The sequence below is a fragment of the Meleagris gallopavo genome, chromosome 20 (genome assembly GCF_000146605.3).
Source record: "Meleagris gallopavo isolate NT-WF06-2002-E0010 breed Aviagen turkey brand Nicholas breeding stock chromosome 20, Turkey_5.1, whole genome shotgun sequence".
Lineage (NCBI taxonomy): Eukaryota > Metazoa > Chordata > Aves > Galliformes > Phasianidae > Meleagris > Meleagris gallopavo.
The window spans coordinates 10,068,042-10,094,394 of NC_015030.2; the positions used below are offsets into that span (position 1 = coordinate 10,068,042).

The following is a 26,353-nucleotide window of genomic DNA, read 5'->3' on the forward strand; positions in this document are numbered from 1 at the left end:
CAGGCTGCTCCTGCCTGCCGGTGCTGAGGTCAGAGCTGCAGAGCTGCAGGCAAAGCACAGCTCGAGGCTGTGCTGCGGGTGATGGGTGTGCAAACGGAGTGGGGATGGAAAAGCGAAAACCTGATCATGTCTCCTTAGCAGGCTTCTACAGGAGCTCCTGCAGAGAAACAGCCCCTGCTTCACCATCACGCCTTTCTCTTGTCATCGCTTTTCGGCAGTTCATGAGTCTGTGAACAACTGCTCTCAGGGACAAAGCATGGGAAGAGAAAACTGAAATCCCACTCGGAGCACCTTGAGAACTCACTGAGAACAGCAGCCGCTGCCACCCAACCAGACCACAGCGCTGCTTCCACAGGAACAGGTCAACCATCCCACTCGTCCTGCGCGTCGGTCGCTGTCTCTTTTTATGTTCTCATTAAAAACAAATATAAAAGAGTAAGTTTTGTTCCCGATGTGCATTAACTATAACACATCTTTTACATACAGCCTGAGTGAGCTCCTCTGTGCTCGGCGCAGCCCAGGCCAGGCAGGGGTCTGCACTGTGCTCCGCACTGCAGGCAATGCGAGGCAGAGCGGGCAGGAAGCACTGCAGACCCAACCAGAAGCATTGGGGCAGCAAAGGAAGAAAGAAGAGATGTCTGCTCAGAAGAGGCTGCCAAGCCCTGCTTCTTCTCAGCTGTAAGCAAAGCATTTCAAGTGTTTAACTTGGGAAGAAAGTACTTTAAGAGGGCCGTCCCCATTACAGCGAGTACAGCACAAACAGACACTCCACCAAACAGTGCTGGAGCGCAGAGCTACGGCAGAGCCACGCCGCTGACAGGGCATGGATGGAGCACAGCTCCAAGAGGTGATGGAGCACAGCTCCAAAAGGAGATGGATGGAGCACGGCCCCAACAAGCAGGAATGCAGAAGTGCAGACACCGGGCGGACTCTGGTCACCTTCAGGTGCTCCTTGCAAATGCACACTCCTTCACCATACTCTCCAAACTCTCTCCTTCACCATAACAGAACATAACAGGGTGGTGTGCCACATTTTTTCCCCTTATCCCCATAACCCACAGCCAAACCACGTTTTGCTGAGTTTTGATAACACAGCACTCTGCTCATCTGCAGCAAGTTTCCCTGTAATTACAGAGATACGTTGCAGACATCACACTCTCTACAATTAGTCCTAATTGCATTACATTGTCACAAAGAAGTCATTTATTCTCCACGAGCTCATGAGATGGCTCTGGACAGTTTAACAGAGCTGAACAGCACTCAGTGGCATAGCACGGCCAGCACTGCTCACCCAGCACCTCCTGGGCCAACATACAAGGAAGGGCTTCTGCACCACAGCCCCAACAGGTCCAGGGGCTCTCAAGGAGGAAGATGAAATGTCACCTTTTTCATTTTAATTTTTTCTTTCTTTCTGGAAGCCAGTTGTTCTCATCAGGGGAGTTTTGCCCACGGTGAGAAAGCAATACAGAAGTGGGTTTGCTGCTTTGCCTCACCTTATTTCCAGGATGTTTGGGGCTGGAGGAGATTTAGGGGAGGCTCTGACGGGCAAAGGACTACCTGAAGCCTTGATGTAAGACTGTAGTAAGGACACTCTCTCTTTATAGGGTTTCTGGCACCTGGAACTGGAACATGACTCTGGTGCACACTCTCCTCTACAGCTCAGCTCTGGAATATTCCCCAGTTCTCCCCCAAGGAATGGTCTGAGCACTGCTTCCCCCTGGCTTCACCTGGCTGGGACCTGACCCCCTCGGTCCTATCCTTGAGGTGTCTTTTCCCATTCACACAGCTATCCCCAGCACACGGCACGGTGGGGACAGCAACGGCCCCCAGGGCAGCAGTGCTGCTGGGGCAGGAGGATGGGGGAGGTGGGGGCAGAGCAGTGGGACCAGCAGCCTTCAGCCGTTCGATCCTCTGCCAGCTGAACTGCTTCTGACAGGGCCCAGATGGGAACAGTCCACACACACAAAGCAAAGGTCGATCATTTAACGAGGCAGAGCTGGCCAGGCAGGAGGCCAGAGAAAGAGAGAAAAACGAAAGTGAAATCTCACGGCCCCTGCAGCAATGAGTTCCCAGGGAGGCACTGGGAGACCCAACACCTCTGTACTGGTGGTACTGGGCCATGCTGCAGCGTCCCCAGCTCCCAGCGAGGTGCTGCTGGGCCACAAGCAGACGTCTGCTGACACCCTCTGATGGGAAACGTTCCAGGGTGGGGGGCCCTTTCCAGGAAAATGCAGCCAATTTGATCCTCTATCAAAAGGGGAAAATGCCAGTTTCCCCAAGGTAACTCTGGGCTCTCGGAGCAGGGAGGGCTGGTGAGCAGTTCCAGAGCCAAAGCAGCTCAGCGCCCTGGCTGGGGGCCAGGCACTTTTCATGTGGATTCCCAGCCCCAGCCAGGAGGCTCTCGGCTGCTGGAGGAGCCCTAACTCAAACCAGGTGCCTCAGAAAGGAAACCGCTCCAACAGGCGAACTCGGTCGCTCTCCCTCAAAAACAGCACGGAGGACAATCACACACATCTCATTGAAATAACCTTACTGGAAGGCAACACCGTGCTTCAAACGAAATGCTGACCTCCCTTGGGCAGACCGCACGGAACCCAAACCACGAGCATGGGACAGGAGCGGGATGGAGATCGCTGCGGCTGCGGCTTGGTTGGCTCCTCCAACCAAGTGACTGCAGAGTGCCGGGATGGCTGACGGCGGTGGCTGTGATGCCCAGCCCCCGGCACTCACCCCCAGGTAGCAGCCACACCGCAGCCCCCGCCCCACAGGCTCCAAAGCACACGCTCGCCCGGCTCACCCTGCAATGACAATGAAGAAGTCCAGGCGGTTCCACGTGTCCCCCAGGTAGCATTTCTTCCCAAAGATCCCCAGCGCGATCATCTTGACTATCATCTCCACGGCGAAGAAGGCAAAGATGAAGTCATCAAAGCTCTGCAAAAGATACAGAGCGGGGATGAGGGGCAGCCGGCACAAACCCGACTGCAGGCGCAGCGCCTGCACGATGCAGCTCAGTACCTGCAGGATGCGGCAGCGCGGGGAGTCGCAGGCGATGTCCTCGCAGGGGTGGAACATGCCCAGCGTCACGCAGTTGAGCAGGATCACCAGCATGCTCACACGCTCAAACCAGCTGCGTGGGGAGCGGTCAAGGAAGCACAGCACCGGGCACCCGCATCCCTCAGCCCGGCACTCCGCACCACAGTCCTGGTTTTATCCCCAGTGTGATGGACAGGGAATGGCAGAGGGCGACGCGCCCCGGGGTGCTGTGTGCCACCTGTGACACCCCAAAAACCACCCCCCCATTGGCAGCACAAGCACTAAGTGCCATACGCCTATCATAAAACGACTCTCAAACTTGAGCACTCCTTCCCTTCTCCAGTGCGTTTCCTTACCCCTCCTGCCCTGCCCTCCCGTTGGTACCTGGCGTGCAGAAGTTGCAATGTGCAGACAGGAGCGGTCAGTGCTGAACCACTGCCTGCTCCTCGCCTTCCCAGCAGGGTGCTGCCCACAGCCACGTTCCCCTGCTTTGCTGTTTGGGATCCCGAATACCAACTGATGGCTTATTTTCCCCACGGTGACAGCAGAGGCTACTGCAAATGTGGAAATGCTATAAAATCAGAGATGCGTGGCAGGAGCGCTCGCTGCTGATATGATGGATTAAAAAATTAAATTAAAAGAACGATATAAACTTTTAGGGGAAAAAAAACAAAACACCACACCATTAATTTCTTCTCTTGACATTTTACAGAAAAGCACTTTAACAACATACAATTTTCTATTAACTATGTCACAGCTTATCCCAGGGGCGTTCCCCTGAAGTCTGCGATTGAACCACTCATTCCCAGCCCAAATTAAGGCTGTCAAAGCCATTAGCCTAACAGGCGAGGGGCCCAGCAGCGCCCAGCCCAGCACTCGGAGCACAGCTGGGGCGGTGCCGCCGGGATGGGCTGCGTGCATCCCTGCTATCCTGGGGACAGCACGACCTGCACTGCTGCAGAGCGTGTGCTGAGCACGTGCATCCATCCAGACCACCAAGAGCAGTAAGATGTAGAACCACGGAGCAAAGGCGCAGAGCCACAGAGCCCCGGCAGCCGGCACGGTGTGCCAGCAGGGGATTCCCAGCTCTGGGGCAGGGCTGGGTGCAGCAGAGGCACCTCGGCACTCAGGAGCCGTGGGTGCGTGCGCCTGCACTGCCCAACGGGTGAGGCCACAGGATGACCCCGTGCGAACTCCTGCACGATCACACGGGGCTGAGTCACCGCGGGTGCTGGCAATCTGGGTCGTTTAATCTGGAGAAATGTTTACAAGCTATTGGAAGAGAAATTCCCACTGCCAGGTTGCGGCGATGGGCCGGGATGTTTATCCCAAATATAGCCCTGCAAGGGCACCACCGCGGGCACGCAGGATGCTGCGGCAGCACTCCCGGCTCAGGGGGCTCAAAACGCTTCCGCCAGCATCCCCAGCTCTGCCCAGCCCTTGAGAAAAGGAGGAATTAAAAACCCACCAAACAGCAAGATCCCAAATTGGTGACAGAATGAATGAGCGTCTGACAAGGGCTGCGCGAGATGCTCGGCACGGAAGCGAGGAGGCTCAGCAGAGCCCACGGGGTCGGACGGGAGCCTGGAGAGCCAGACGGGCAGATGGAGCTCCGGCACACCGCGTTCCTGCGAGGAGCTCAGCCCTCCTCGTGCGGCCACAGCCCGCATGTGTGCCCAGGGCCATCCCACATCACCGCTGTGCCACCCAGCCCCGGCCCCAAACAACATCCCCGGGCACACCGCCTGCGGAGCGTGATGGGGCTCTATTTGCTGATGGCATTTATTTCTCCCAGCTTTAATGCAGAGGCACTTATCAGAACGTCACTGCCTCTGGCAAGTGCATTTCGGCCCAATATAACACTATCTCCTGATTTCATGTCCCCAGGATGGGACTGGGAAGGGAGCACAGGGCGAGTGTGGAGCTGAGAGATCAGAAGGTTGGGGGTTATTATTTTTTTTTTTCGGCTGAATGAAACGTTAAGCTCTTTCTTCTGCTAATGGGATTTCCAGAGCTGCACAAAGTGCTGATGGCTCCGGCTTTGTACCGCTGTTGTTTGAGCCCAGCAGCTGAGAAGGCAAACTTCAATTAGCAGGAGGTGCCGTGCCGGATGCTGCACTGGCAGCAAAGGGGCAAAGCCATGCGGGGACCTGGGCTGGGGAGCATCGCACCGACAGCACCAGGCGATGGCTCTGGGCCACCACCCCGTGTCCCTGGGCCACCATCTCACCTCCCTGGGCCACCACACCGCGTTCCTGGGCCCCTCATCCCCTCCAGGCGGTGCTCAGCAAACGACCCACGCCCCATACACACGATGCAGACACTGCAGCCCCCTGCATGCCACGGGATGTCCAAGCCCCCACCCCGGGTCACCCACCCCACCACCATCACACCTGGAACCCCACCATTTCACCATGAGCAGCAGCGCCCTATTTCTGCCACAAGGACAGATCCAGCACTTTGCCATCACTTCCCTCTTAAAATTTAGAACAACGAAAAGCATATGAGAATGTAAATCCCCAGAAGTCAATTTCTCGCTGGAACGGAACCTTCGCCCCAGCAAACGCCCTCGAGCCCCGCGCTACACCTGCACACGCACGGCCAAGCACAACCCTTGGTAATTAAGAGGCAAGAGCCCGAGATTCAATTAGCCAGAGCTCTCCAGCTTAATGTAATCAACAGAGGAAGATATTGCATTATGTTTGCTGTGATTTGGTTGCAGAAGTTGGGATTAAATTCTGCAGCAATGAATTAAAGGGTCTTGCTGGAGGGTGGCAGCCGCCTGCTCAGCTCGGGGACGGCGCTGGGCATCACCGTGCTCTGCATGGCCTACGGGGCACGGGAGGCTGTTGGACAAACGTGCAGAAAGCATGGATGAAGCCTGGAAAATTTTGTGCAAATGCAATGCGAGAACTGGGTTGAAATGTGACAGCCTTCCCCTGCAGTGCCACCGATCCCAACAGCTTAGGAGCGACACCAGGATAAGCTGCAGACGTTAATGAGAGCGGAGTTTGAGGCTTCATTCACATCATCAATTCCAGAAATAGAGCCTTTGACAAGAGCATAATGGGACTTCCAGGGCCTGGCCTTTGGGGGAGAGGCGAGCGGCAGCACTAAGATCCTAAAACATTAATTTGCCGTTTGTAAAGAACCCTCAAAGTGCTCGCAGAATTAATCTGCATCATGGGTGGAAATAAGAACCCATTCCCTGCTGCAGCTCCAAATGCCCCACCAGCAGGACGAGGGCTGAGCATCGCGTCCCACGGGGCGGCCATAGGGTTCTGGTTTGGTGGGCACAGCGGCGATGAGTTGGCGGTTGGACAAGGGGATCTTAATGGTCTTTTCCAACCTCATTGGGCCTACGATTCCTACACAGCCCTGCACATTTTGGTTCATTTTTTGAACACCATTCCACTCCCAAAAGCTGCAAAGTGCTCCCCAGTGCCACCAGCACCCAACGTAGCACAGCACCATCCCCACCCCACCCCTAAGCAGGAAAGCAGGATCGCTTTAACAGGGGAATCTCTGGGAAGAATGACCCCAATTGCCCTTTCATTTCCCCTCGGCTGTGCAGCCCATGCAGGCAGTGGGGAGAGGAAGGATGCTGCTATTAGAAGGGATGGAGTTTGATGAAAAAGATATTTTGTCAAAGAAAACAACAAAAACAAAAACAAAACAAACAAAAAAAAAACCTGACAAGGCTCTAATTTCCCTCACTGTTTCAGAATTGTTCCTCCTTTGCCTTTTAGATTTGTATGTCAAGCTTTTCTCCAGTAACCAAAAGGGTTTAAAATCTTACTGCTTACAGAGGAGAAAATGAAGATAAAAGAGCGCAGCTAGCTGAGTGCCTTGCATAATCCCCAAACTTCGGGAGCTGGAGCTTTTAAGCACAGCCCTACATCTCCCCTCCATGAGCTGCTAGGGAGGTGGCAGCTCAGGGGCTGGCACTGATACGGAGACTGTTTTGTTAGAAAACCAATTAATAGAATCAAATCTCTGTCCAGAGCCTTGCAGTGTGAATTCAGCCCTGCTCCTCCTCCTCACCCCATGGGCGAGCATGGAAAAGCCAAGCAGAAACACCCAACCTCGCTCCCCTCCACTCCCATCGCTGTTTTCACACCTTCTGGTGACAGCATGGGACAGGTGGCCCTCCCACGGCTGGGGCTGCGTGGGCAGGAGCTGTGCTATCCCATTGGGAAGCCCTGAGGACCATTGAGCACAATGTTGGCTTGAACAGCAAATCAACACAAACACTTACAGCTCACACCACGCACCAAAGCCATCCCTGTGCGCCATGATATTCTTAAGGCTTCTCCCAGCAGCCCTTAAGAAGTGCACAGTGGATACACACAACCCCCAAAGATATACATATTTAAATGCACTGTCCCTTAGAAATGCCCTCAACGCCCCTGAGAAATGCAGCATGCACAGAGCGCCAGTGCTCTCTTGGGAAAGATCCGCAGTGCAAAGCCCCATTGCTGCCCACTTGTAAGCATGAGACCACAAATCCGAGCAGGGCTCCCGAACAGCCACACTGGAATGCTTGGGATACAGCATTCCTGATCCAGCTTGCTGCATTACCCAAGACAAAACCGTTATGCAATGCTCCCTAAACAAGTCACGGTAAAACCTTTACAACATCCTACACCAACACATCGTTGGGATATGTCACATATTTGTCTTATTTTGTTCCTTCTTTGTCCTTTTTTTAGTCTCCTACTTTTTCCCCCTTGGAAGTACGCTGGTTCCCATGGAAACAATGATGTTACGGGTATGGACAGAGCTCCGGTGACGTCCACAGGTTGGGTATAAAAGTGGATTTATGTAACACTGAGGAATAATGGAGTGGCAGAGGGCTCTGCGTGGCCATGCGTGTGGCACAGTGCTCCCATGCCAGGGACTCCGCTTGGTCGGCCGGGTTTGACACCAACCAAGCAGGGAGAAGGAGATCTGGAAGGCAGGGGAAGGCGGACGGGGACGGATGCAGCGATGCCCTCGGTGCCTGCCCAGGGGCGGCAGGAGGCAGTGCAGCAGCAGGGCTGGGCTGAGGCTGCACACTGCAAGTCAGGCCCACGAGCGCGTTCAGTGCTCAGATCTCCAGAGGGGGAGCAGCTCTGGGGCATTTCTGAGCAAACACATTCGTTTTCACCGCGTCGTGGCTCAGCCTTGCACCCACCACTACCTGATGCTCACACCAACAGCATCCTCCAGACCCCACCAAGCCAAAGCTCTGGGCACCCCTGCCTTCCTACTGGTGATGGAGCTCAGCCCCTGAGTTTGGTCCATTTGCACTCTACAGACAGAGAGACGCAGCTTGGAAATCGCAGAGAAGGAACTGGGAGGGATGCGGCGGTGCAGCGACGTTCAGCTCCAGCAGACCTGGAAGCGCACGCTGCAGCCACATCTGCACAGCTCCCTCTCCTTTTCCACCCTGATATTTTAATCACAGAAGGCTATGAGCTCAAAACCCCCAAGGAAACCCTGCCAAGCTCTACAAAAAGCTCAGAGGACAAATCCAAGGACAAACCCAGCATCATTTTAACCCTATGGGCCGAGATAGGGCAGACACCAGAGGAACCAGGCAGCTAAAGCAGAGCAGGGGACGGAGACCCCCGTGTCCCCTCCTTTCCCTCGCACTGCCACCAGTGCCACAGTTTTGGTGCATCATTCTGGGGCCCTCCTCCCTGCAGCTCCAGCGTTGCCACAACAGTGGCAATAACCATGGTGACAGCATCCTTGGGGGCCGTGCACGGGCACCGAGGACTGAGCCCTTCCCAATTAGTTGTCTGCATTAATTGGTGCTGGGTATGGCTTTCCGTAGGCGTGCAAAGGAATACAGCTCTGGGGTGACTCAAGGTACCTACAAAGTTTTGGCTACTTCTTCTGACCCAGCTTCAAATAAATAAAAAAAAAAAAAAGATGTGTATGAAGTCTGCATATGATGACGAGTTCCCAACTGGACTGCTTCAATGTTTCGCTTGGCAACAGAGCCAAAATTTCCCTTCTATAAAAAATATCAACAGAAAATACAATATTTTATTGCAGGTTAAGTAGTTAATTAGACAGAGACCATCTTGCACGCTTCAGATTTTCAAGTCTAAGACCAAAAACAAATAACTTTTTCAGCACACACCATGCAGAGCTCCCACATTCGGGTGAGCACCGTGATGATGTCAGCCCACCACGGCCAGGGCAGAGCTGGCCCCCTTCAGCACCGGCAATCACAGAAACAGAATTACAGAATCATACATCAAAGTTCATCCGGTTCCAACGGGATGCTGTGGGCACTTGTTCAGCGCCTCACTGCTGCTCCACACACATCTGCAGCCTCAGTGGGAACCCATTCGTTAGCAGTTCATTGCAGAGGAGGGGGAAGGAGGCAGAAGCAGAGGGGAGGAGTGGAGGGGAGGCACACAGCCGCCAAGAGCCAGCATCATCACCCCACCAGCATACAGCTGTGGCACAAAGCTCAGCTCCAGGCACCCACGAGGCCTTTGGCTTGGAGCACTACGAACACCGCACTCACCCAATCCACCTCAGGACTCAAATTTATGACTTTTTCTTCTTATCCAGGGGGATAAGGGCACCTCGTTCTGCTCTAGGATGTGAGCGTCTGCCCAACACAGCTTGTTACAGACAGCCCTGCCTGCCGGCAAGCTGCAGGAAGCCCCAGCACCTAACACAGGCACACAGCCCCCCCCGGCACAGCATGGGGCGGCTGCAGCCCAGCGCCAGGCAGGAGCGGGCACAGCCACAGCACTGCCAGCACGGAGCTGGGGTGGATTCTGCTGCAGGAGGGAAATGTGCTTTAAAAATTCATGTGGAACAAAATAATCTCCAGAAAATAAAAAGCGCAGCTTCTCTTCCATTAATAACGTATCATGAGCTTCGCTGAAACGGCTGCAGCCTCCAGCCTGCGCCCGGCCCTGCTCCAGCACCGCCTCACCTCTCCCTGCTGCTCCCCCACTTCTCACCTCTGCCAGGGAACAGGCAGGAAAGCTCTGCCCTGTCCCAGCCCACGGCCGCGTCTCACTCCGACCCCAGCAGATTCCATCATTCGCTCCCTAAGGCGCAGCGGGCACTCTTTGGCACTAGTAAAGCAAAAAGCAAGAAGGAGGCAGAAAATGAAGGCAGCCGGCAGGGGATCGGGCTGTGACCCCTCAGCAGCAGCTGCCTGCAGTCCCCGCGAGGCCGGCGCCGTGCCCACAGCCGGGCTGGTTGGCGCCCAGAGCGCAGCCCAGCACCGCCACAGCTCTGTGCACAGTGGGGACACGAGCGCTCACCATCCATTTGCACCTCATAAAATTCTCATTGCTTTCGCCCATAATGAGTGCAGTGACCGCACAGCCGCTGATTAAAAATGCCATTACTTCCAAGCAGCCTCCTGAGTGCAGCGTGGACAACGCTGCTCGGGGCCTCCTTTAAGGAAAACACCATATTCTAAACAATAAACAATAATTCTGCATTGATTACGAATGACATTTCATAGGTTGGGATGCGATGGCAGTGCCAAGAGCTCCTACCACGTCCTCCTTTCATCACACTGCTGGTGAAGTGATGAACAGAGCAGAACCGAAGCACACCGCGCTCACCTGGGTGCCACGCAGCCACTCGTGCTCTGGAATGCATTTCTCCCGCTGAAGCTCAAGGAATCAGACGTCCCATGTTCCACCCCAGAGACCTGACCAGGGGTCTGCCGAAACCAGGCCGCTCACCCAGGTGCTGAGCTACGGACTTCGGCCAGCTAAAATTAGCCAGAAAGCTGCGCTCATCCCGCTCCCTCAGCCCATGCCTCAGTTTCTAAAACCAGCCAGGAGAAGAAAAATTATTCCTCTCCGACCCTTTCAAGAGCACTTGGAGATCTCGGGCTGACAGCGCGGTTTGGTGCAGACATCTTCATTATTCTTCCCCTCCGTGGAGCGGTGTTAAATTTTTCTCCATATAAAGTCATTTTCTAAATTAGGTGAAGACGGTGAGTTTTGCGCTGGGCACACGTGGATATTTTTATAATATGTTTAAAACTTCCCATCTGACTTTTCCTGCCCTTGAAGGACGATGCACCAAATTAAACCTTCCCGTGACCCCATTTCGTGCCACATTTGAGTACTCCCAAGCAAGACTTTGCCCTGGAGCAACACCAGCACATTCACTTCGCTGGGGGTGAAAATGGCAACGCTTGGTGCTCGGGGCGTGCAGGGCTGGGGGGAGTTTGAGGCAGTCTTCACACATGGGATCCCAACGGGACTCCAGGTCCTGTTGCTGCTCTCGTGGGCCAGCAGCGGCTGTGGGGTGGTGGCCCCCCATGGGTCCCGTAGCCACAGGGCAGCTCCAGCCGCTGCCTGGGAAAGGGCGAGCGAGGTCACACGCTGGGGACAGGACGGGGTCACAGGGCTGTGCAGGCTGCAGCAGGCGCTTAACCCTTGGAGCACCCTCTCGGGGGTGGTGATCCTCCAGGCGGCCACGGTGCTACAGGAGAGGGCATGGAGCTGCCCCAGGTGAGAGATACGAGCCCTGCTGCATGGGGGGCTGCTGTCACCTGGATCGAGGGGGACAGAATGCCATCAGGGGAGCGGATTCCAGCTGGGACACGGAGTGGGGACAGAGGTGGCACAGCCAAACGTCAATGCAGAAGTTTTACACCCCCAAAACAACTTCCTGCCTGAGATTTCTGTTGTTTTTAACATTACTGCAGCATTATAAATACCCACCCGGTAGGACACTTGCCTGCAAGCTGAGGGCTCGCACTCTGGCCTGGGGCAACTTCATTGTGCAGATCTGAGAGACACTCACAGCAGCTGCAGGGCACGTGGAATCCTCTTGGAATATCATCTGGTGCATCCCTGTCCTGCTGATAGCCCCCATCCCACAATGGGGACTGAGGCACCCATAGGAAGGATGTGCACCTCCCAGCTCACACAGCACTGCACAATCAGAACCATGCTATAGAGTCTCACTTCTGCTCCAAGAAGGCTCACAAGCACACAAATCCCCCAAGCACTAGAAAATTCAAAGCCAGACCCAGAGGAAAGGCACAGGGATGGGAGCCCAGGGGCACTTTCCATCCCCACTGCAGGCACACGGAGATGGGGTGCTTGCCACCCGATTCCACAGGAGCGAAGAAAATTGGGTATTGGCCACAGAAAGCTCTGAACTGAGCACTGCAGCTGCTCACAGCCAAACCCACTTCTCAGAGCCTTCGGGGGTCAGGAACCCACAGAGCGAGCTACGTGTCCACATCAAAGGCAAGCAATCACCATCGGAGCCCTCCAAATAACGCACGCAAACAGATGGTTTGCAAATAAACAGAGCAAGCCAAAAATCACCAGCGGAAGCAACGGGGGGAAGGAATTCTCTATGCTCAAAAAGGTTGTGATCCACTTGTGGGCAGCCTGAGGAAGGAATGCAGTGACGTTGGTCAAGGCAGTATATTAGCTCAATTATTCACAAGGAATTATTGGCCCCGCTCAACAGGGGGGAGAAGGAAAGCAGCACCGAAGGCTCGGTGCAGAGCGGTGAGCTCTGCTGCTGGGCTGGAGCAGGAGGCACCGAGCGATGCTTTGCTGGGGATGGAGCAGGGATGGTGGATGCTGGGGCTGGGAAGGGACCTCAGTCACCTCATCCCTTGCTGCATCCATGAGACTTCTTGAGCAACCTATTCCAGTGCCTCCCCACACTGTGTGTGAAGATCTTCCTCCCAAAAGTTCCATTCCTGGCCATTCCAGCCAGATTCAAGGCGCCAGGCAATGGGGACAGTGCAGCAGCATGAGCAACAAAGGCTCACAGCTGAGAGCAATGAAAGACAACCAAACCTTTGCCCCGGTACCAACCGCTCGTACAGCCCCAGGAGGGAATTCCAGCAAACCCAGCCAGCAACCCTGGCATGGATGGGCACAGCTATGGGGGGAGTCCAAATGAAACGGGGAAAAAAATAAATATGTAAGCACTGAGCAGAGCGCAGGATTTGAGGGGCAACTCTGCCGAAAAATAATAAATAAAGTAAGTAGTTAAAAAGGCACCTCCTGGGACGAAGCCTCCACCCGAAGGTGCAGGAGCCCCAAACGCACCCCAAGCACAAGGGCTGCCGCCCTCCTGCGCCCCAGCTCTGCTCCTGTGCGAACGCCGCCTGGTGCTGCTTTCCCTTCCTCAGGGCCGTCGCTCCCAGGGAGCCGCTTCCTCTGCAGTGACGTGACCACGCTCCCCCGAGGGCCCAGCTGCCCCGGGAGCCATTCTCAGGCCCATAAAACCACAGCTGGCCCTGGGGGTGGCTCAGGGCTGGGAGCAGTGAGGACGCAGAGCCCATCCCATGCAGCCGCCGCACAGTGGCACGGGATAAGCAGAGCGGTTTGGCTGTTCCTACAACACAGCTTGTGCAGAATGTGAAGCCGTTCCCTGGGGTTATTATTAGAAGCAAGATATTTAGATCAGAAAGTGAAGCTGCGGGATGTGCCAGGGCTGAGCTCAGACCCATCCCATCCCCATCGGCTCCATGCGGTTTATGGGGCCCTGGGGAGCAGAAGGGCTGCTCTGCTGGCAAACTCCGTCCAGGGAAATAGCGGGTGCTTTGGAGCAGCAGCTGCCAAGATAAAGTTATAGAGATACACTGGTATTTTAAAAAAGAGAATACAAAATCGTGGGAGCATCAGGAAGGTCAGAAGTGTGGGATTGAAGGCAGAGAGTTTCCAGTTGCCAATCCCCATGTCACATCAGTGCTAGGGGACGCTGCATCACCCACACTGCAGATGGGGACACTGATACAGGACGGGTCCTCAGCGCTTCTGACCCCCTGGGATCCCACACCTCACAGAGCACTGATGGGTCCCTGCAGACCCCAGAAGCAGTGTGGAGGCAGAGTGGGGCTGGCAGCCCCCTGGGTGGGGGTCCCCATTACATGCCTCCCCTCTCCATGTACGCACCAGGAGATGCTTTCCCTGCACTGTTCCCCTTCCAGCCCCACATTTCTTCCCAGGAAGGCCAAAACCACTCGGGTCTCCCAGCAGCTGTGCTGAGCCCATGCTGACATTATCTTCTAACAAGAAGGGTTTGGGCAGAAGGGTACCTGCCAGTCCTGAGGTCCCAGCATCATGCAGATGCAGCAACCCATCAGCATGCCGTGCTCCTTCCCCCCACCCTCCCTGCTGGCTCCCTTCCATTACTCCTGATGTCTCTCCAGTATAGATATTTCGGCTTTTTAACCCACACGCTACCAGCAGCGCTGGGGCAGTCCTGCTCCAAGTAAAGGTAGTAGTGATGCTTTGCAGGATTCCCCACACAAACTGACCTAGCATCCCAAAAGCACCCCAAAACCCCACACATGGCACAGCGCACTGCAGCCCCATCCCCATTATCTGCTCAGCAGCCCTCATTTAAAAGCAGGCCCTGCACGCCAGCTCCCGTGGAGCAGCCACCAAGCAGCGAGGGAAGGAGCTTTCATGGAGCTGCATGAGGTCTCCCACAGCCCTGCTGCTCAGGGTCGCTCCTGGTCGTGCCGCTGGGGCTCAGCTGGCAGGAGGCCGGGGCTGTGCTGTGCTGTGCTGCTGGAGCTGAGCGGGGCCACGGCACACACTGACTGCGCTTCCTGCCCGCTCCCCACAACCACACTCCTGCAGCCCAGCAGCCCGCCTGGTGTCGGCCCACAGCTGCAGCCCCGCGCCGCAGGGACCTGACACAAGTCCTCACCGGGAGGTGATGGGCAGCAGGGAGAGCATCGGTGCTCAGAAAAGAGGAGGTGCCAGTGCAGCCCCTACATTGCCGGCGACAGCTCTCCGACGCTCCCGGCCATCTTCTAAGCCTGATACCCCCCATGGTGGCACACAGCCCTGGGATGGGTGCTGGCTCCTGCACCCCAGCTGCACCGCGGCCGTGGGAGGTGGGAAGGAGGCAGAGTGAGTGCGGCACTGATCCCGGCCAGAAATAACCTCCCAGCCCCGCAGGTTTTACCACCTGTCCCCACCTTCCTCCAGCGCAGCCGGCATCGTCCTGGATTCCTAACCCGGAAAGCAGCGAGGCGGGGGCGGAGCTCTGCTCTCCGGGATGGTGCGAGGCGAGCTGCAGGCAGCCCAGGACGGGGATCGTCTCTGCGTTATACCCAGCAGCGCCAGCAAATACTGCACGAGGTCAGTGCAAAAAGACACGTGTAATAACCACGATGCTTCTCCCTCCTGCCACCTCGGTCTCCAACGCTGACTGAGGCTGCAGGCTGCCCGGGACGGTGCTCCCACAGCGCTGTGCAGCACCCGCAGGCAGTGCTGCAGGACAGAGGGTGCGGCTGAGAAGTGAGCGAGCAGCCCTTCTCAGGGGGCTCACTGCTAACACAGTAATCTCCTCTGCCCACATGCATCCACTTGGAAGCTCAACAAAGGAAGAGCACAACGTGTTGGGTGCCAGCAGCAGCCACTGGCAGGTCATCACCCGGTAACACTCTCACAGCCAGCTCCCAGAGGGATGCTCGCTCCCCTGAGCTCTGGGAGATAAGCGGCTCACAGCAGCCCTTCAGGGGTACAAACAGCAAACCTTCAGCCAGCACCACAGCCACCGCTCGCCCTGGGTTGGCTCCAAGCACTGCATGGCAGCTCTGCGCTGCGACCCCTCAGCCGGGATGGATTAGTTCAGTCACACAGTCCTATTGATTCAGGAGCATTAATTGGTCTTCACTGTTCAAACAACAACCTCAATTAGAGCCGCTTTTCCTTTTTTCCTTTTTTTTTTTCTTTTCTCCTGGATCTTTACCCTTGGCTCCATTCGTTTAAATACCAGAATATCTCCACCGGCCTTGGGGAGAGGCAGCATTAACTGTACATTTGTATTCAATTTACAGCAAGGCCCTTTACATCCTTAATGAGCATTCCTCTAAAGAAAAGGAAGAAAAAAGGACACACACCCCGAGAAGAGCCGTACCATGTCCTGCTCTGCAGTCCCGCACTTCCCTCACCTCACCCCAGCCCTTGAAGTCACTCTAATTCTCATTATTTCCTTCTAATGATTTCCCACTCACAGCATCCCAAGCCAAAGCCCAGGACATGGTGGCAGGGTTTCACACTGAATTAAGCAGAGCTGGCTGCAGCCCTCACTGTGGCCAATGCTGCTGTTGTCCCTGAGCCCCAGAGTGCTGGGTGACCCCAACCTCAGCCCCACTCCACCTGAGTCCCACAGACCCCATGGGGTGAATCTCTCCAAAGCAGCACCATGCTGAGAAGCCCTGCACTGACTGTTACCTGCCTGCCTTCATTTTTTTACAGGCTTGCTGATGGTTGAACAGAGCCCTAAGATTTCAGCCCTGCACATAAGACACGCTGGAATTTGGAAGCTGATTTGTCAGGTCAAAGATGGGGAGATCTGGGGCATCTGGGCTTTGGAAGCTCACAGGCAGCACAGGAAGTGCAAAGCAAAGCTGCCCCACACTGCAGGTCGGTTCTCCACCACAGACAACCAATGCCACCCATGGATAAGACACACGTAAAGGACCAACGTGCCAGATCCATCCTGTGCCAGGGAGGAGAGGAAGGCAGCAGCAGGGACAGGGACCTCAGCACCCAGGGCAAGCTGTCCAGAGGTCTTCAACATCCAAAGGATGCAAAAATGCACAAATACCCAATTCTTTTAGTCATCAGGGCCGCCAGCAGTCCCCACAGCACAGATGTGCATGGATAAAGTATTTGGGTCAGACAGTCCCACTGGACAGCACACGAGTCCGAGGCCTGCACAAAGCCAGCAAGACCTGGGCACTGCTGAGAGGTCCCCTATCTGAGGCTTCCAGCCCCATGGGCAACATCAACCAGGTGGGGAAAAATGGAAGAGAAAGGCATAGCCTGAAAGTTCACCCCCCAGAAAAACACAGATAGCTCAGTTTACACCCTTTAAAACAAAGAACTTCCAACCTTCTCACAGCATCTGCGTTCATTTGCAGCAGTTTGCAGAAGGCAGCTATTCACAAGCAATGGGGTGATGTGGTTGCAATGGTAGGTTTGCACCAACGGGCAAAGGAGGGCTGAGCACATCCGCAGGAAACCCTGCAGCAGCTGCAAATGAATGAATTCCTACAACTCTCAACCTGTTAGTGCAGAATCTTGGGAAAAGGACACATTTGAAACCACGTGGTGCCAGCACTGCACCCAGCATGTGCAATGCCTTGATGGGGTCTCGTCATACAGTGCCACAGCCCCATCCCACCCCACACTGGGGACCACCAGCCCTGCTGACCAGGAGCACACCACCAAGCCCATCAGATTACCAATTCAATTCACTTCCCCAAAGCCTGCAGCTCTTGTGACAAACCATCAGACATCTCCCCCAGCCTCCAGCCCTATGTCCCGGGAGCTCCTCACCATCCCAATTCCTGCTCCCAGCCCTGCAGCCCCCAGCAGGGTCACCTCAGGATAAACCCAGAGCAGAGATTTAACGCAGCAATGCTAAAAACCCACCCGGCCCGTTTCCATGGGTACGGGAGGCACATGTTGCTATGCGATGTTCGGTCCGTCGTCATGGAGATGGCAGGGATGTCACCACGCAGGACTGATTAGTTGCCATGGCTCTTAAAAGGCGTTTGTCCTCTGGGGATCTCCAAGGACCACCGGCTTCCCCCCTCTCTCAGATGCCACTGAGGTCCCCAGGACTGCGAGGCTGCAGGGATGGGCGGCTCTGAGCCCAGATGGAGGCACTCGGCCACACGCTGCTCGGCGCATCCCCTGCCCTGCTGGAGCAGAGCATCCCAGCAACGGGGATCTGTGCATCACATTATAATGTGACAGCGCAGTGACACCCCATCCGGGACCCTCAGCACTACAGGCAGTGGGGTCAGGCTATTTGCTGCTAGGGACCTTGTTCCTGGCTGCAAATCATCACGCCTGACCCCGCTGATCCCAAACCACTTCCCAGCAGCTCACGGTGAGGTTTGTACGCGGCCGCATAAACCCCTATGGAAAATACTTATATGCTTTATTAAATAAATTAAAGGTATTATTTTCTCGTCATCTTGGTAGGCTTTCTAGGAAAGATATAATTTTTTTATTTAACTCCATTGGACAAAAAAATCCCCACAACCAAAAACCTATAGAAAGGTACATTATCCTGTACTGGAAAATTAGATTCCTCCTACACAATACTATAGTGCAACTTAAATATAATATATAGGAACATAACACATTATTAAGTGGTATTGTATCTTTCTAGAAAGACCTACAGCATAAGATTCTAAAAATTACTCCAAAAACCTGTGAGGTTTCCATTTAGTCCAGCTGGCTTCCTTTCTACTGCGTTCTGCAGGACTCTTCTGAAAGGCTGAGGTTTTAATTGCATCTCCAAACGGTGCCACCATCTGAGAATGCCTCCAAACACTCCCGGGTGCAGCAAAACCAAGCAGGAAACCCCACTGTGGCCTTGGGATGGATGGACAGACAGGGGATGGACGGACAGATAAGGGGATGGAGGGGTGGACCCAGGGATGGTTGTGACACGGCTCAGTCCTGCACTCAAAGAGACAGCACTGATGCGGAGGGGCAGAGCCGGCCCCATCCCTCAGCCTCACAGAGCCACATTTTGCACCACTGCGACCAGTGCCACCTCCTGCTGCTCACCCCCCGCGTACTGGGGGTCCAAGCAGCTGTCAGTATGTGCTCACGTATGCACCCATCTCTCTGCAAAATGGAATGGGTTAGGAATAAAAGTTGCCTCTAGCTGTTGCCATAGAGACTCCCTGGCTCAGCAGAGAAAACCCAAATCTTGTCAAAAATGGAAGAATTTAAGATTTTAATCAGAGAGAACACACAGGAGGCTACGAGCATAGGTTCATAGCTTTGCCTCTGCCCTGCGCTCAGCAGCAGGCACCAGGAGCTACCTGGGGAGCGGAGAGCTATAAAATCCAGTGGGAAAGGCAGCCCCCCATAGTCCCCACTATAGGGGAGAGCTGTAGAAGCAGCCTTTGCCTGGGAATGGCGAGGTCCTGGCTTGGAGAAAACAGGCAGAAAAAAGTAGGAAGGTTCAAACGAGCCACGCAGAGGCTCTGCGCTGCTCTCCCCGTTGGCAGGCAGGGAACTGCAGCGCAGCGCCAAGCGGCCGCGTCGCACTGCCTTCATCCACTGCCAGAGGAACAGCACCAAACCCAACAACACGAGCGAGGCAAAATATTTCCCGGAACCTCCACTGTTTCTACCACAAACTTCACCTCTCCGCCGGTGCAGCCAGCAGCGGGCAACGGAAAAAAATAAACACAGCAAAATCCAACCGCCAACACCACGAGGTGGTTTTGGGAGCGTGTTAACTCAGCGGCCACATCCTCCACACTCCCTCTTGACCCGAGTTCTGCTCTGACCGCAGTGCAGACAGCTCAGCACTCCGGCATCCCCGCTGGGCCGAGCACTGCGGTGCCACCGCATCCCCTTCTCCCACCGTTTGGCACCTGTGCCGGGATGGGGTGAGCACTGAGGATGGGGCTGCAGTTTTTAGGGGGTAATCACAGCACTGTGGGAGAGCCGGTGCCAAGGGAGGTCGTATCTGTGTCTGGCTGAGAGACACGGTTTGAGGAAGACCAAACCGAGGGACTTCCAGAAGGAGCGGTGCTGGCTAAGGGAATATTGCTGTATGAGCTCAGCCTCTGCACAGGGATGGAAAAAATCACACAGCAGCCTCGGTGGGAGGACGCAGCACACAGCGACATGAGCACTGGGTGACCGCTGCCACCACACCGAGGGACACCAGCAGAGCCCACAGCTGGGGGACGCAGATCCCGAGATGACACCAGAAGGAAGGTGCCCATGCCGCCCACCGGGAGCACCCCCCCATCACACAGCGAGGCCCTGGAAGATAGCTTGGGCTTGAAGGCCATTACGAGAGGAATTTCACAACACCTTTTTGTGTCTTTGCATTTCTTCCATACCCAGTCTGCCTTGCTCCCCCAGCCCACTCCTGGGCTCAGCTTCCACTCCCTCTGCTCGGTGCAAGAGCTTTGCTCCGAGACCCCCTCCTCACGGGTGCTCGCTTCTGCTCAGCAGCAAAGCAGCCGCCCTCCGTGGGTGCAGCCCGACACTGACATGACCTCGAGACGCAGCTTCAGCACACAGGGTATCGCCTCCCCTCGCTAAAGAGAGGCAGCTCTGTACGGGATTCACCAAAAGCAGGGAAAGCCCCCAGCGCCTGGCACTGAGCCCTGCCCGCCCCGCTGCCCCCCCAGCGCCGCCCCATCCCCCCCAGCAGCTCCGCCGCCGCTTCCCTGCGCTGTGCTGTGTGGGTGTATTTGGAAACGAGATCTTTCCAGCTGAACTGCAAAATGAAGCACAGAGATCACAACTCCTCGAATAGATTCATTGCACACACAGTCCCCAGGCTCCATCCTGCCCCTGACGGGGTGCGGAGGCAATGGCAAAACCTCGAGGTGGGGAATCGAGGGGCTGGGGAGGCAAAAAGAGAGGATGTCGGGGGGTCACAGCGGCGCTTTTGGAGCATCCTTTTGTGGCAAAATGGTTGGGGTGGCACAGGCAGCCATTGGGACACAGACTGGGGACAGGACGGGACTCAGCAGCTCAGGGACATCCCAGCGCCACTCACAAGAGAGGTGACAATGAGCTGTGGCCCCACTGTCACCAAACATCTTCTCCCTGGAAAGGGCTCCAGCAGCAGGGCACCAAGCTGGACCCATCCACAGCTCTGAGCGTCCATGGGGTCGCAAACAACCCTGGGATGTACACGAGGCACAGCCCTCTGGGATTCATGCTGCACACTAGTGAAAAGCAATCACATCCCCATCTGCACACAGCCAGGTCCCGGGTCACAGGAATTCAGATTTCTGACCCAAAGAGGCAGACCTGTGCCATGACCCCACTGACTGCAGCCTCAGGAGTATATCCCGAGACATATTTATGTTCCTCTGAAGCCAGATCAGTCAATAGCCACATACAGTAGCAGCCACAAGTCAGATATTAATCTAATTCCTCTCCTCCCTGTCTGCCCAAATAAGCATTAACCCAGCGGCACCCGAGGCCCCGTTATCCATCATCCTCACAGGGCGCTCTGCACTCCAGTGAAGGCAGCAGCGCTGCAGCCAGGCTGCACAGACAGGACGGATCCCAAAAGCAAACAGCCTGCACCTACCAGCAGACACGGGTCCTCGTGCTGTTTGTTAGCAGACAATGCCAAAGTGGAGGGTGCTTGAAGTGCAGCATCTGAGAGCCTCACCCAGGGCTTAGCAAAGGGAACGTCTCCTTCCTGCAGCCCCGGGGTGAACAGGAGCCCCCAGGAGCTAAAAATGAGCCTTACTCCCAGTTAACATCTCTGTTTGCATAGCCTGGCTGTCAGCTCAACACAAAATCAATGTTTTGGCACCGAGTCGGGTGTGGGGGCGAGCCCTGCCCCACAGGAGGGAGCTTGGTCCTCAGGAGAGGTTAACGATCATGTTCTAATTGAATTAACAAATCATTAATGAATCCTGTACAGCATCTGGGCACTGCTTTGGGCTGCTGCAGCCACTGACGCTCCAGGAGCAGCAGAAGCAGTTGGTACCACACACAGAGAGAACCGACCTGACCCAATTTGGCCCCAGATTCTTCAAACTGATGAGCACGAAGCCCCCTCCCAGCCCTGGGCATGCTGGGGGCATCCCAAGATGGGCTGGGAGGATTTGCCAGAGGAAATCTCTTGGAAGAGACCCAAATGACAGATAGATAGGACGCTTTGCTATAGGAACCCTGCGAGTATGAGGCTAGAGCCTGGATTACAGCCAATAAATCCCTTTTTCTTTATGAGCTCATCTTTGCCCAGCTCCCAGCTCTCTGCCATCACCCGCTCCAGGGGCTTCAAGCACTGCGGTTGGGCTTTCCCTGCTCCCAGTGCTGCACACCCCAATGGAGCAGGGCACGAGTGACAAACACAGCCCCAGAGGCAGCACTTCCATCCAACATGACGTGTGCTGAGGACTCAGCCCCTGCCCACACCCACAGCAGAGCCAAGCCCACGGCCCATTCGATACCTCCGTGCCATTCACACACATCTGAGCGCCTGATGGAGCCGGAGCATCGCTGCCCATTGCAGGGGAGTGGGACCAGGCAGCCTTTCAGGGTCCCTTCCAGCTCAGACAACTCTGTGGTTCGATGTGCACAGCCTCAGCACGGGGCCACAGCGCAGCTCCCGGCACTGCACAAACCATCGCACTGCAAAGAGCAAGGAGCCAGCTCAGAACTTTCTCCCAGCAAATATCTCGTCTGAAAAATGTGCTTTTTTCCATCCGCTTGAAGCCTCTTCGCTCAGGCTTTGGTAGGAAGCAGATGTGAAAGCATCCCAAAGCACGCTCAATTGTTACTCACTCGGTTATATAAAACCATGAGAATTTCCTCCTCTTTTTTTTCTCCTTAGTGCCAGGCCGGGTTCCTGGCTGTGAGGCCGCAGCTCGGTGCAGCCAGCCCAGGTTGGGGGAAACCTCCGCGTGCATCACCAGGCGAAGGGAAAATTTCACATCTAGGTTGCTGAGCGGAAAGCCAAGGCGCGCCGCAGCCACCGCCAGGGGAGGAAAAGCCACGGCGTGGCCTCGTAAGGAGCCCAGAAACACTCAGCCCTCCTAATTATGTGGAAATTCAACCCGCAGTGAGGCTTCCCAGCCCTCCAGCCTGGCCACAGCATGACTGCCCCGAGCCCCGTGCATGGGACAGGGAGCTGAGGGCTCTGGCACAATCTGAGAGAAAAAGCCATTGGGGAGGCTGCGGGGAGAAGTTTTCTCTCCCTCCCAGCAAAACAGCGGATATGAAAACGGAGAGCTAAGAGAGACCCGGGCTGGAGAACCCCAGGAGATCCCAAACCTGATTTTCTCTGTGAGGAAAAAAAGAGCGAAGCGGCATTTAAAACAAAAATAATAGAGAAGTATTTTTCAGCACGGTGCCAAAACATCTGCAGGGGAGCGGGGGGAGAAGAAAGCAGAGCATTTTCTACGCATCACAGAACCCCGGGCATTTGCAGAGCGGCTCCAACACCCCACGCCACCGAGCAGGGCAGGGAGCAGCGCCCGACGGCTCAGCGACGTCCCCGGGCCGGGCAGCGGGGGGTGCCGGGCTCAGCTCCGCAGTGCTCAGCAGCGGCCCGGAGGAGTGCTGGGCTGTCCCCGCTTTGCGGGGTTTTCCCCCTGGGGGAGGCGGAGCCGTCCCTCGGGCAGCCGGGACCCCGCGCCGGATGACATAACAGCGTGGGCTCGGCCCTTTGTCTGCGCGCCGAGAGGGAGGGAGGGAAAGAAAGGAAAAAAGAAAGAGAACTTCTGGAAGTCATTACGGTTCCTCCGCTCCAGTCTCCTTTTGGCAGACGGCCCCCCCCAGCCCTCCCCCAGCCAGGCTCGAAATGCCAGCCTATGATTTTTAAATGAGAAAAAGCTGCGCTCTACTCCAGCGCTTGGATAAACTCCTACACAAACTTCCAGATGTGACACAACCGCCTGGAAGGGGGAATTCGACGACGGATCTTCTGTAAAAACGCACGTGGAGAGAGCGGAGCGGCAGCGCCGAATAGATCCGGAGATCCCCGTTGGGATGCACGCGTTCCCCGGGTTGGGATCGGAGCTGCCGGCGCCGCTCCGGGGCGGCAATGAGAGGAGCTCGGCGGGGCGCGCTGCCCGCGCGGCGGGGATGAGGCCCGGTGCTATTTGTCCCTTGGGAGCGGGGAATAAAAGGGAAAATAATCATCATAATAAAACCCACGCTCGACCTGCCCTTGCTAGAAGGCGACGGGTCCTGCTTTTCCCTGAGATCCCCACCGAGCACGGCACGTCCCGTCCCAGCCCCTTTCGCTCCCGGAGCCCGGGGGGACGCGAGACCACGGCGCCGACCCCGCAGGAGCCGCGGGTTGGGGGCTTCTGTGCTGCCCACCCCGAGCAGAGGCTGCGTCCCGGTGCCCGTGGGGGTTGGCAGGGCTGGGTTGAGCACGGGCTCAGGTGAAGCAAAGCAATTCCGACCCCTCTGTGGGTTTCTCTGACCCAACAAAACATCTCTTTCTGTTTGAACCTCTCAAAAACAAAGCACTCCAGTTCATTAAATCCAGAAGCGAAGCGCTGCACAAATGCACTGAACTTCAAAGCCCGCTGCTCGTGCTCCCGCCTCAGCACACCCAGTGATCCACACGGCCCTTATCTCCGCTCCACAGCTGAGCCCTCAGAGCTCCAGGAGCTCCCGCACAGCCCAGGCACATCCCCACATCCCCACATCCCCGGGGCCGCTGGGCACACAGACATCCCATGCCAAGCAGCAGCACCCGCCTTGCTTCCTCCATCCTCGCTCTTCAACCAGGGCACAGCCCCCACGAAACAGCCTCACCTCTGCCCACAGCAGCAGGCTGGCACAGACCCTGCTGCGGCCTTTTGCCCTCCCCTCCCCCACAGTGCTTTCATGCTATAGGAGAAACCCCAGTAATTGGTTTCCCCCCACCCCTATAGGCTCCATTTCTCCCCAGCACCCCTGCCCGGCCCCGGTGCCCGCAGTGCAGAGCAGTGACCACTCAGCACATCCACCCCATCCCTTTCCCTGGGGCCAGGCTGTCAGTCCTGGACCACAATGGAGCGAATGGGGAGAGACTGTGAGTTTTGAGGTTAAAAACTCAAGGTTTGATGCTCTGGAAGGTTCAACGCCTGGATCAGAACAAACTTGACAATCACTTTCTTGCCTGTGGGAGCTCAGCACAGGTCCCCCCATCAGCCAGGGAGAAACAACTGCCCAGGCAGAAGATGCTCCACATTGAACCAGGGTGGAAAAGTCCAACACACAGCCCATCAGCCACAGCCTTGTCCCTACTGGGGACAGAAGCAGCATCCCACCGGCTCCCACTGCATGGGGACGTGGAAAGCCCCGGGGACATGCCAGCCCTGGGGACATGGGGGCAGTGGGACCGGCAGCAGCTCCGGCATCCCTCCCCACACCCATCAGCTGGGTTAGCACACAGCAAACTGCACCACAGCTGTGCCAAGCCAGCAAACTGCATGGCCACACCATCCATCCATCACCTGGCTGAGGGGCACCAGGGGACATTGGGAAGGGCAAGCATGAGAGCCCTCAGCTCACCCAAGAACAGGTGAAAGCAGAATGAGAGCCCATAGGCAGCCAACAAGAGCCCCTCTGTCAGCTGTCAGCCCCCACGGGCCAGGAGGGATTGTGCAGCCATGTGACCCCAGTGCTGCTGCTCCTCTCCAGAGCAGCTGGTGGCAACAAAGACCTCCCAGTGACACGACTGGATGTTTTTAGCACCGAGGCACGATTCCTAGAAGATGACAGTGCGAGAAGAGCCGCTTTTCTGACCCAGCATAATAAGAACTATGAAAAGAAAAATGTAAAAAAAAATACATAAGCAAGCAAAGGAGTTGGAATGCAGAGAGCCAAGGTGACGGGCAGGGCTCTGCTCTGCCTAATTGCACCTCAAGCACGCAGCAAGGGATGGGATGTGGGCATCCCACTGCCCAGTGCCCCCTCCCTCCTCACACGGAGCCTGCGGCCCCCCTGGGGGACAGCGTGCATCCAGCATCCAGCCCCCACCGCAGGGAGGAGGGCTGGGGCTGCCGCAAAGCCAACCAAAACCACGCAGGTGTGAACACCTGCTTCCAAACCGCACCATTAGGAGGGGAGGGAGAAAAGGGAGAGTTTGAAAGCAGATTCAAATCAGTTGTCATAAACGCTATTAGTCAGAGGAGGCGAGGAGAAGGCACAGCCCGGCCGGCGCGATCTCTTCCCAGAGAAGAACGCCTCGCAAAGTTCTGAGATTTCCTGAGGTGCTGAAATCAACACAGCTCTGAATTGCTTTGCAGGTACAAAAGAGACTGGGGGAACCTGCAGGGAGCATTCGGGACTGGGAAGAGAATCTTGTTTTTCCCCTCCCGGAGACATTCTGGGAAGGAGGCAGGCTGCTCAGCAGACAATTTACTGCTGAAGCCCAAGTGCAGCACTGTCTCAACTCCAGCAGCCCCTCACCACTGGTCCCGAGCTCAGCCCCACGGACCTGCCAACAGTTCCCACGAGCACAAGACGTACGTTGGGTCCCTCTGTGCCATATAACACATCCTCCCTCTGCCCAGGCCTCCCCTGCTCCAGATGTGGGGTTTCTGTCCATCCGCGGCCCCACTAAATTCCCATCCAGCAGGCAGAGGTGGCTCCCATGCACCATCCCTGCCAGAAGCCGCTTTATCTCAGTTTGCTTTTTGTCTCCGCAGATAATAAAGGCAGCCGGAGTTCAGGGATGGCAAAACGCTCGCGCTGCTACAACCGTGTGCCAGCTGCAACTCAGCTCCGAGGGCTGCTTTACAGGCATTGAGACCGCGGCAAGAAGTGGTTTTTCTATTGTCTTTTTTTCCCCCCCCCTTCCCGTTTTTGAAAGCTTG

The 26,353-nt window shown here is 56.0% G+C and overlaps 1 protein-coding gene across 1 annotated transcript in view; it reads right to left on the minus strand.

The window, feature by feature from the left end:
- CACNA1G (calcium voltage-gated channel subunit alpha1 G) overlaps positions 1–3,207 on the minus strand; it is a gene marked incomplete at its 5' end in the record, with an annotated part of 82,336 nt that extends 79,129 nt beyond the window's left edge. Inside the window, 2 exons of the mRNA XM_031556388.1 lie at positions 2,798–2,931; positions 3,016–3,207. Of these exons, the coding sequence (XP_031412248.1) occupies positions 2,798–2,931; positions 3,016–3,207 (326 nt within the window). The remainder of the gene's footprint in view (positions 1–2,797; positions 2,932–3,015) is intronic.
- Between the last annotated feature and the right edge of the window lie 23,146 nt (positions 3,208–26,353).